Source organism: Brassica oleracea, chromosome C9 (genome assembly GCF_000695525.1).
Source record: "Brassica oleracea var. oleracea cultivar TO1000 chromosome C9, BOL, whole genome shotgun sequence".
Lineage (NCBI taxonomy): Eukaryota > Viridiplantae > Streptophyta > Magnoliopsida > Brassicales > Brassicaceae > Brassica > Brassica oleracea.
The window spans coordinates 50,244,985-50,254,793 of NC_027756.1; the positions used below are offsets into that span (position 1 = coordinate 50,244,985).

Genomic DNA, 9,809 nt, shown 5'->3' on the forward strand with positions numbered 1-9,809 from the left:
AAACTTTCAAAAATTTCTACAATTAAAAAAAAAATTAAATATTTAACCGTAAAATCATTAGTTTCTTATATATCTACAAATTTTAAAAATATTGTTTAGGCTAAATTTTTGAAAATTATACAATTTTTATTAGTTTTATGCAAATTGATTTAATATATATCAAATCTATATTAAATATTAGTAAGAAAATAGTAAAATATATAATATTTAATAAATTTTGTTTTAAATATACATTAGATTTAAGAAATTCCTTACTGAGTCTAGTTTCTCTATAACACAAAAGTAGTATCTGTGGTTTGGTTTCCTCAGGCAAAGCCTCACTAAAATGCCAACAATAAGAAGATAGAAAAAATGAATGTGCGAGAAGAAGATGTTTGCCAAAAAAAAAAAAATGTTTGCATGTTATAGGCTCTCCCACGAGTTGTCATCGAACATAATATTTTCCTGGCTATGATCCGTTGATGTAGTCAAGCAGAAGCCGATCAAGCTCAAAATGTTGACACAGAAGTTTCTGCAACATCAACAATAAGAGAATCACCATCAGCATCTCCAAAATCACAGAAGTTTCATCAAAAACACAGCCGGGGTACTTAAAGGATTTTCATCAAAATATAAGGCTTAAGAGAAGCAACGCAACTATTTATAAAAACCCGGCTCTATATACGTAAAGAAGCATGTAACCTTGGTTATGGGTAAAGACAGTGTAGCGTCAACATAAAAGTCTGGGAACCGAGAAACTTCTACACCCTTTTCAAACAATATGTACGTAGGAAGCTGAGACATTCCACCTATATACGTAACACAACACATCAGTGTCTTGCACAACAGAGACTAAATGTGATTTTGAGATCGTGCAAATGAATGAGTTCGTGAAGGACAATTACCGGCGACAGATATTCCAAACTTTGCTGCAGTATTAGGGAAAAGTCCAAGATCGATGGTTCCAAAAGACAAAAGATTATTTGAGTACCTGAAGAACGGAAGAAATGTGTGAATCTTAAGACGAACAGTGAGATAGGATATGCTTTCTTACACAAAGCTTACGTGATGGAGAGCTCGGGAAAGCAGCGGCTTGAACGAACATTGGATGAACTACACGCATAGAATTCTATCTGCAAAGTTGTAAAAAGCACATCATCGCAACACCCTTTTGAGTCAAAATTTTCAGTTTTCATATTTTTCTTTACTGATTAAGATGTTGCAGCTCAGTTTTGTTAACAAGGGTAAACTATATGTACTATCTCGCGCGTTATAGACACCATGCTATATTAGAACTTATCTGTAAGCTCTATGCAAGAACATTATTTGAATTACTCAATAACTACTCTTAGTTTTTCAACTTATCATCTAAAAATTTAACAACTTCACCAATTTGGCAACAGCCACAACACCTATATAGTAGAAGATAGAGCCAGTAGCCACGTACCAACCAGTATTTAGTTGTGGTCCCATCAGATAGCAAATCCTCCAACTGCATAGGTGTTAGCTTCTTCGCAGTTCCTGCAAAACGTTTATGCATCTTACAAGAATGCAACTTCTGATTCCTTAACACAGAGCAATAACTCGAATACTCAACATACCTAATCTGCTAAATGGTGGTTGTTGAGCTAAAAGATATATAACTGCACAACGAAACATTCAGATATCAACATTCAAATCTGCATCTCCTACATACATATCAGATTCTCAGAAATTGAGCTCAAAAGATTGTTTTCTTCATACCTGAAAATATGAGACTAAACCAGATCGCCACTCGATAATCCATAACCAACGTAACAGCTATGAGAAAGATCTGGAGCAAGATAATGTCTATCAGAAGATTGAACAATCAATTTCGATCTGAATCTGGGATCAGTAAGAGTAACCTTAGCATAGAGTAAGCTATCGGCGACGAAGGCCTCCCATGTTTCCTCCCTAACCATCTACAACGGATTTAGAGCAACCGATGAAGCAAGTATGATCATCTATGCAAATTCGATTGATATGAATGATAAGACGAACCTTGATAGCGGAGAACATGAGGAACGCTAGAAATGCTTGGAGTTCTCTGTCGAAGAGTCGATGAGAAGTGTATTGTGCGGTTGAGCTGCGAATCGGAAGGTAAGAGAAGAAGGCCATGAGATGGAGGAAATAGTAAGGATCTGATACGATCCGACTCGTTCCTTCGATTACTCCTTCACGCTTCTTCTCCATCTTCGATCGCTATTCGCTCCGGTGAATCTCCGCGTCGAAGAGCTGCAAATTAGCTCCCGAGTGTGAAGGTAAGTAACGGTTTGTTCGAAAATACAGCAGACGTCACGTTGTTTCGCATAATCTACTATGATTAAAAAACGGCAAGGCATTTATCTACTGCTCACATAATTTTGGGCATTTTCATGTGTTGGCTCAAACATTTACACTTCATGTAATCGTATTTTGATATATCAATCCAGGAGCACCAATGGACACAAGACAATCTAACATTCTATCATTATGAATAAAGGTACATATTCCAAAAAGAAATTGTTAGTTAAATGAAAAGATAGGAGACTGTTTATCACTCCCGAAAAAACAGAAACTGATCTGACTGACTGAGTTAGACCAGCAAAGCAAAAACTGCGGAGAATCTGATCTCAAAGGAAGCCTATCTCTGAGGTCTTGGTCTCTTTATCGAGGAACGCTTAGGCCAAGCTCTGCAAAAATTAAACACCATAATACATTAGCACATGGCGCCATCAAAAACATTTTTGTTACAGTTGTTTTCAATCTAATGCTACAAGAAGTTCAAAAGAAGAAATACGAAGATAGGACAGCACCAACAATGACATCTTTCATTCTTATGCCAAAATATTTCTTTCGAATGGTGGGACCAAATAATCTACGTCTCTGCAACAACAGTAATTCCTAACAAAAGAACTAAAACTCTGGAATCGCTTGTTAAAGGAACAGGAAGCGACATCTGTGATAATGCTCTAAGTTCAAATTCAATAAACAGTTACACAAATATGGGTGTCAAAGTTGCACAGAGCTATCCAACTAATGCAATTTCCAATGTCATTCGGTTATAAACTGCTACAGACTCTGGTGGTTCATTGGGAAGATCGACGGAGTAGCAAAGCTCTAATATACTACTGAGAGTAGACAAGATGTAAATTCGAAGATATGCAAAGGTCAAAGAGTAAAAAATAAAAGTTGCTTACAACTAAACACAAGATTATGGAGAATATCAAACTCCTGGGTTCGCACAGCAGAGCATACCCTGAGACAACGACCTTGAATTCATCGAATCGATACCGAGGCACGAAGTCAGTCTAGCAGAAGCCACGGCACTGTACAATGGAAGCAGCGACTGAAGCGAACCTAGCTGAGCAATCGGCCTGTCAAAGCCAAAAAAACAAAATTGAAGAAAACCCACAAATCAGAACTACACGAATTCAAATTTCTGAAAATGAATCAATCAGGGATAGTGAAAGGCGGAAAATTTAAGATAAGATTGTCAACCTTCCAAGTCCAGGCGACGGAGGGACGCCGAGAAATGACGAAGCTGATTTGGGTCGGAGAGAGGGCTTGTTCATTGCAGATCTAAACGCAGAGAGCGCCGGTTGGGATAGCGATCGACATCGAGAAGCCATTGTTGCCGATAAGGAGCACGAGTTTGATTTTGATTTCTAGGTTAAGAAGAGGGGTTTTGAAGAGGTTTAACCCAAAACGACGTCGCTTGAAACCAAAAGTCAATGAAATGAACGGCTTGCTGTGTAACACTACATCCAGAAAACCACACGGCGTGTAATTTAGCTTTCTTAGATTAATTAATTTGGTACAACAGGCTACGTTAAACCGAACTAGATCAAAACCTTGCCTTCCGTCTAACGCCGTCTTTGATATCTCCCACACGTCGCCGTTATTCCACACGTGTGTCATCCTTTCATACAAAGAATCTCCACATGACGTGTATAAGTAACCGCACCTATAACCTAAACGTCACATAAAACTCCAACTGCCGTAACGGATTTCTTACAAAACTAATGGAATCTGTCGGGTCCAATGACTCCGATCAAATATCTCCCTACGTCAGTAACCGAGACCAACGTCATCTCTTGGCTCATCAACCGGTGGAAGATCGGATCATTCGAGCTCTCCGTCACAGGCTCCGTTTACTCAGCCGTCCAAACGACGCTACTTTCCACGTCCTAGGTGCCACGTGTAACGTCTACACCGTGACGCTAACGGCCACGCCGACTTGTACTTGTCCCGACCGTAAGAAGCCGTGTAAACACATCTTGTTTGTCTTAATCCGAGTTCTTGGCATTCCACTCGACGACAAGTGTCTCCGGCAGCGGAAACTCCGGCCATGTCTTCTTTATCGTCTCGTCTCCGCTCCCACACGACCTGACTGCCTCGCTAGCTTCCACCTCCAGCAACGGTTTCTCCAGCTTTTCTCCACCGTCAATTCTCATTACGGAAACACTAACTCCTCTTCCACCCCTGCACCGGTACTTTCTTTTTCTTCCTTATTTTTTTGTTTTGTGAAAATGAAAGTATCAAAAATTCACGGATAATGTGACAAACGGGGGAATATTATTGGAACTAGCTAGGGTTACGACTTACGATGTATAATGGTTATATTGTTCTTGAAAACTTATCAAGTTATCATCAAAGATTTTGTATAATTTAGATTGTTATACCATCTTTATATGTGCTAATATCTGACATCCATAGATTATTTATTGGGATTTAGGAAAACGAGGTGGAAGACGAAGCTGCTACATGTCCGATATGTCTAGACGACATTAACGTCACTAAAAGCGTAAACGGTGAACATGTTGGAGGCGAGGAGAGCGAGAGAGCGGTGGTGAAGTGCAGGGTTTGCAAGAACAAAGTGCATGACGAATGCATGCTGAAGTGGAGGGCGAGTCGGGGACGGAGACCGGCAATCTGCGTAGTATGCCGTTCACGGTGGCGGCGAGGCAGTGGTTCTAGCAGGACTCCTAATGTTGGTGGTAGTAACGAGATCAACTACCACGGTAATTGTTACTTGAATCTTGCTCCTTATGTTAACGAGGAGGATGAGGATGGGGTTGGCACGAGTCAACGGTCATGTTGAGGAAGTTGAAAGATTAATTGTTATGTCATGTGTTAATTGTCAAATTCATGTAAACAAGATTCACTTAACACAAAACAAAATTGTGGGTATATATTAATTTGATTAAAGTGTCGTGCTGGTTTAGCAATTAGCTTTGTTATTTCAGTTTGATTATGTTTTAGAAGTATCTCCGTGATATTCTTCATAAATTTTGCTCTTCAGTAAACCACAAGTTTGCACCCTAAAAAGAAGTAAACCACAAGTAACATAAGTATTTTTTTTATCTTTATAATGAAAACGATTTTCTTATGTTTGGATCACGTGAATTTCGCAACTTCCGATGCTTGGATAACGTTCAAGAGGAGAGTGCGGGACGCAAACGCTGACACCGAAAGCCATATCATAAATAACGCCTTCAATTTTATATAATACGGTCATTATTGTATTTCTTGGGTTGTGTAAGTTACTAAGTCCATGAAATATAGTAGGAAAGACCGGCGTATTTTTAAAATATTAGAGAAGTCTTTATCATACCTTGTTGGCTTATCAATTCAAAACACAGTGTTTTCTCCAATACTTAATTAGTCAAGACTTTTGATTGAACAAAATTAAAAGCCATCGATTGCCTTGTCTTGTCTCTTTGCTTCTTAATTATTTGTCTGATTATTTTAAGGATAATCACTCCGAGAAACCTCAAAGAAACGGTAAGATCTGACCCAACGCTTCAGGCTCGCATCTGTTTCTGCATGTAAGTTGTCAAACTCTGTTTTCGAACCAGTCATCTTCTAGAGTTCGTATCACTTATAGTTGGTGTCTCTAGTTTTGGAATTTGATGGGTTGATTGAACAAAACAGATCCTCTTCTCTGTTTTTCAGGAAGAAGATAACAGTTGAGTTATAGAAATCTAAGCTAGTCTACTTATCAGGTTGCGATGGATCAAATTCGAGGTTTTCGGTTTCTAGGCCAAGCAGAAACATGTAGAGTTCTTCTTCTCATGACTCTGGTCGTCGCCTTCATTCTAGGTCTTCAGTACTTTGAGCTCACTCCAATATCTACTGGCACCCTTGGAAACGGCACCGTTCCTGGATTCATAGAATCCAATAATATCACTAAAAGTGATGAAAACGAAATGTTTCTTGCACCTCAAGAAGCAACCTCTGAGTTTAGACCGGGTAATAGCACTACGGAGGTTCTGAAGAGTTATGAGCACAAGTTTGTGAATAACTCTCCTAAAGCTTATGGACAAAGTAGAGGCAATGAAACCGCAAGTCCTCATCACCCTCTTCAACCCAAGAAACATGAGAGTAGCACAAAAAAACCACCGTTGGTTGTCATATCAATTACCCAAATGAACAATATGCTAGTGAAGCGGCATAGTGGTCCTAATAATTCACTTGTATGCAAGTAACTTTACCATAATTAAGTTCCAATTCTTTGTGACCATGCCACTCATCATCTCTTTGATCCACTTTTTGTTTGTTCATGTTCATAGGCACCTCGTTGGGGATCAAATGTGGACAAAGAGCTTAGAGATGCAAGAAACAAGATCAAGAACGCGGCTTTGGTCAAGAAGGATGATACTCTTTACGCACCTCTCTACCACAACCTATCCATCTTCAAAAGGTTTAACATATTAACCAATCTAAACAATACATATATAAGGGTAGTAATTAGCAAAGTCTTAATTCTTATATTCAAATGTTTATAAGTTAATAAATTATTGTGCCTACATTAATTTTACATGTTTACCACAACCTTACAATTAACGTTTGAAACAATTGAATCGTAAATGGTTAATATCTAGCGCAGGAGCTACGAGCTAATGGAGCAGACTTTGAAAGTGTATATCTACTCAGATGGGGACAGGCCAATCTTTCATCAGCCTGAGGCAATAATGGAAGGAGTTTACGCATCAGAAGGATGGTTTATGAAACTAATGGAGACTAGCCATAGATTCCTGACAAAAGATCCCACCAAAGCTCATCTATTCTACTTGGCTTTCAGTTCAAGAATTCTTCAACAGAAACTCTACGTTCGTGATTCTCACAGCCGTAGGAATCTTGTTAAATATCTCAGAGACTACATTGATCTTATCGTTTCCAGTTACCCTTTCTGGAATAGAACCCGTGGCTCCGATCATTTCTTCACCGCTTGCCATGATTGGGTATGTGATTTAAGCTTAAAACGGGGAGTTAGATAATTTCCAATGCATTTTCTATTTTCTATTTTATTTTAGAGGAATTCTATAATAGCCCACCAATGTATTCTTTTATAATAGTATTTTTTTTTTAAATATGGTTAATAAAAATAAAGAATTGTTATTTCTTCTCATAAATATAGAGTAAATAATAACTTTATTTTAAAAAGAAATAAAAGTTGATTTGTATAGATATAAAATATAGAAATGAGTTGGAAATGTTCAAATTTGAATAGATATAACAATAGAAACGATTTTTTTGTTTAAAATCAATAGAAATGAGTTGAAATGCTTTTAACTGATATGATGATTCATTCATTATGATTTGGTTTACTAATGGTACGTTAGTATTTGTTGTAGGCTCCAGCTGAGACTAGAGGACCATACATGAACTGTATCAGATCACTATGTAACGCCGATGTCGGAATAGACTTCGTGGTCGGGAAAGACGTCTCTTTGCCAGAAACAAAAATCTCTGCGGCGCAAAACCCAAACGGGAACGTTGGAGGTAACCGTCCTTCTAAGCGAACCATCCTCGCTTTCTTCGCAGGTAACATGCACGGTTATGTCAGACCCATTTTGCTTAACCATTGGTCTTCAAGTCCTGAACCGGATATGAAGATCTTCAACCGGATCAACCACAAATCGTACATCCGGTTCATGAAACAAAGCAGATTCTGCGTTTGCGCTAAAGGGTACGAGGTGAATAGCCCAAGGGTGGTGGAGTCGGTTTTGTACGGTTGCGTTCCGGTTATCATCTCTGATAACTTTGTTCCGCCGTTTCTTGAGGTTTTGGATTGGGAATCTTTTGCTGTGTTTGTGTCAGAGAAGGAGATTCCTAATCTGAGGAAGATTCTGATATCGATCCCATTGAGGAGATACGTTGAGATGCATAAAAGGGTGTTGAAGGTTCAAAAGCATTTCATGTGGCATGATGGTGAACCGGTTCGGTATGATATGTTTCATATGATTCTTCATTCTGTTTGGTATAACCGGGTTTTTCAAACGTTTTAGCCAATTGAGGGTTTGGCAAGTCACATGGGTAGAGTTATTGCACCAATCTTATATATTAAAATAGAAATCACAACCATGATTCATGTGTGATTTTTTTTAAAAGAGATCCAATGGTCATATTCCTAGAAAGTCATGTTACATTTAATATCTAATCTTATCATTTAAAGTTTGGATCTACCAGAAATTTTTATTGGGTTATCAATAATTGAGTTTAAACAATAGATGATTCATTGATTTATAGATAGTATAAATTAAATAGATATAATTTAATGTTGTAATATTATACCTCTATACGCTAAATATTTAAATATTTGTCGATGTTAACTTTTAAAATTATAAAGATTTTTTTTTAAATAACAAAAATCATATTATCTAACAATGATTAATCTTTACTATCTTAAACCAATGAAATTTTTTTTAAACTATATAGTTTATTTTAAAAATTAAACAAAAACTAAATGTTTAATTATTTACTCGATAATATAAATCTATGAAGCGAAAAGTTTAATTTTTTAAAAACTTTCTAAATTTGTGAAATGTTACAATATTTTTGAATATGACAATAAAACAATATTTTACTAATCTTTATATATATAGTTACGATTTTAATAATAAAATAATAATCCGAAAATATATATATATAGACGAAGATACAAATACATGTGAAAGTTTGAAACAATCTATTCAATGAAAAATATACCGTTAAATTATTATTTTTTAAAATTGATAGACACATATATATTATAATATATATCAATTTAGAATTGAAAACATAATGTTTATATAAAAATAAATGAAAACAAAAATTCGCGCGGTTGCACGGATCGAGATCTAGTAATTAATTAAAACTTTTTAAATAAAGATTGTAGAGTAGTTCGTATATACTGTACCAGGTTGGCATCAAGTTAACTAATAAAAGGTTTAAATGGGCAGAACAAAAAAATTGTAAATCAACTTTAAATTCTCTTGCCTTAATATCTATACAAAATGATATTTTTTTGAAAGAAATAAAATGATTTATTTATTTGATGTTAGTTGGTTCAATCATTTTTATAGTTCAAAATAACTAATATCCAAGTCACAAGCAATTTAAACCGATCATCTGTGACTGTACACGAGGATTAGACACAACCCTTAAAACTAAGATTCCATAAAGTTTATCTCAGGTTAAAATTTTCTTCCTGTTCGATTTCCCAAGCACACACAATGAAATTTCAAGACATGCAAATTTAGTGTAATCACTACAAGAAAACAGGGGGATTCTGATGGCCGAAATCGTCGGAAATTCGTCGGAATTGACCAATTCCGACGAATTTCCGACGAACCCGTCCGTCGGTATCGTTTCGTCGGAAAAAAAAATTTCGTCGGAATTTCGTCAGAACTTTCGACGACTTTCTGACGAATACCAAGAAACGTCATTCTGACGAACTTCCGACGATATTACGATGCAGATACACGAGACCAGAGTTCATCGGAAAAACTACGTACCGACGGAGAACGTTCCTCGGACACTTCCGACGTAGAGTGTTCCTCGGT

General features: G+C 36.9%; 4 protein-coding genes across 7 annotated transcripts; 2 read left to right on the forward strand and 2 right to left on the reverse strand.

Moving 5' to 3' along the window:
• Window positions 1-244: 244 nt before the first annotated feature.
• LOC106313901 (thioredoxin-related transmembrane protein 2 homolog) lies at window positions 245-2,285 on the reverse strand. The gene is made up of 10 exons (XM_013751832.1): window positions 2,002-2,285; window positions 1,866-1,922; window positions 1,723-1,792; window positions 1,581-1,622; window positions 1,427-1,500; window positions 1,045-1,112; window positions 885-970; window positions 682-788; window positions 401-511; window positions 245-330 (listed from the first exon to the last, which is right to left on the reverse strand). The coding sequence occupies exons 1-9, from the start codon at window positions 2,191-2,193 to the stop codon at window positions 449-451; spliced, it is 759 nt and encodes a 252-aa protein (XP_013607286.1). The 5' UTR covers window positions 2,194-2,285; the 3' UTR covers window positions 245-330; window positions 401-448.
• A 114-nt stretch (window positions 2,286-2,399) lies between these two features.
• Window positions 2,400-3,652, reverse strand: LOC106313902. Of its 2 annotated transcripts, none has more exons than XM_013751834.1 (3): window positions 3,481-3,652; window positions 3,238-3,356; window positions 2,400-2,672 (listed from the first exon to the last, which is right to left on the reverse strand). In XM_013751834.1, the coding sequence occupies exons 1-3, from the start codon at window positions 3,609-3,611 to the stop codon at window positions 2,647-2,649; spliced, it is 276 nt and encodes a 91-aa protein (XP_013607288.1). In that variant the 5' UTR covers window positions 3,612-3,652; the 3' UTR covers window positions 2,400-2,646. The 2 variants fall into 2 exon arrangements, with proteins under 2 accessions (XP_013607288.1, XP_013607287.1); XM_013751833.1 differs by having other exon boundaries at window positions 3,180-3,356.
• A 330-nt stretch (window positions 3,653-3,982) lies between these two features.
• On the forward strand, window positions 3,983-5,190 carry LOC106316340 (mitogen-activated protein kinase kinase kinase 1-like). The gene is made up of 2 exons (XM_013754218.1): window positions 3,983-4,472; window positions 4,718-5,190. The coding sequence occupies exons 1-2, from the start codon at window positions 4,005-4,007 to the stop codon at window positions 5,081-5,083; spliced, it is 834 nt and encodes a 277-aa protein (XP_013609672.1). The 5' UTR covers window positions 3,983-4,004; the 3' UTR covers window positions 5,084-5,190.
• A 514-nt stretch (window positions 5,191-5,704) lies between these two features.
• LOC106316352 (probable glycosyltransferase At3g07620) lies at window positions 5,705-8,378 on the forward strand. Of its 3 annotated transcripts, none has more exons than XM_013754228.1 (5): window positions 5,705-5,810; window positions 5,938-6,458; window positions 6,555-6,685; window positions 6,872-7,226; window positions 7,620-8,378. In XM_013754228.1, the coding sequence occupies exons 2-5, from the start codon at window positions 5,994-5,996 to the stop codon at window positions 8,271-8,273; spliced, it is 1,605 nt and encodes a 534-aa protein (XP_013609682.1). In that variant the 5' UTR covers window positions 5,705-5,810; window positions 5,938-5,993; the 3' UTR covers window positions 8,274-8,378. The 3 variants fall into 3 exon arrangements, with proteins under 3 accessions (XP_013609682.1, XP_013609683.1, XP_013609684.1); XM_013754229.1 differs by having other exon boundaries at window positions 5,706-5,810; window positions 5,917-6,458; XM_013754230.1 differs by having other exon boundaries at window positions 5,706-5,810; window positions 5,988-6,458.
• The last annotated feature ends 1,431 nt before the right edge of the window (window positions 8,379-9,809 follow it).

Excerpts from the sequence above, each read along its gene's own strand:
- LOC106316352 (XM_013754228.1), top strand. The coding sequence starts at position 5,994 with ATGGATCAAATTCGAGGTTTTCGGTTTCTAGGCCAAGCAGAAACATGT. Across the intron at positions 6,459-6,554 it reads GTGGTCCTAATAATTCACTT|GCACCTCGTTGGGGATCAAA; the intron begins GTATGCAAGTAA and ends TCATGTTCATAG. Across the intron at positions 7,227-7,619 it reads TCACCGCTTGCCATGATTGG|GCTCCAGCTGAGACTAGAGG; the intron begins GTATGTGATTTA and ends TATTTGTTGTAG.
- LOC106313902 (XM_013751833.1), bottom strand. The coding sequence starts at position 3,611 with ATGGCTTCTCGATGTCGATCGCTATCCCAACCGGCGCTCTCTGCGTTT. Across the intron at positions 3,357-3,480 it reads CCGTCGCCTGGACTTGGAAG|GCCGATTGCTCAGCTAGGTT; the intron begins GTTGACAATCTT and ends TGGCTTTGACAG.
- LOC106316340 (XM_013754218.1), top strand. The coding sequence starts at position 4,005 with ATGGAATCTGTCGGGTCCAATGACTCCGATCAAATATCTCCCTACGTC. Across the intron at positions 4,473-4,717 it reads CCTCTTCCACCCCTGCACCG|GAAAACGAGGTGGAAGACGA; the intron begins GTACTTTCTTTT and ends ATTGGGATTTAG.
- LOC106313901 (XM_013751832.1), bottom strand. The coding sequence starts at position 2,193 with ATGGAGAAGAAGCGTGAAGGAGTAATCGAAGGAACGAGTCGGATCGTA. Across the intron at positions 1,501-1,580 it reads ACCACCATTTAGCAGATTAG|GAACTGCGAAGAAGCTAACA; the intron begins GTATGTTGAGTA and ends AACGTTTTGCAG. Across the intron at positions 1,113-1,426 it reads CCACAACTAAATACTGGTTG|ATAGAATTCTATGCGTGTAG; the intron begins GTACGTGGCTAC and ends ACAACTTTGCAG.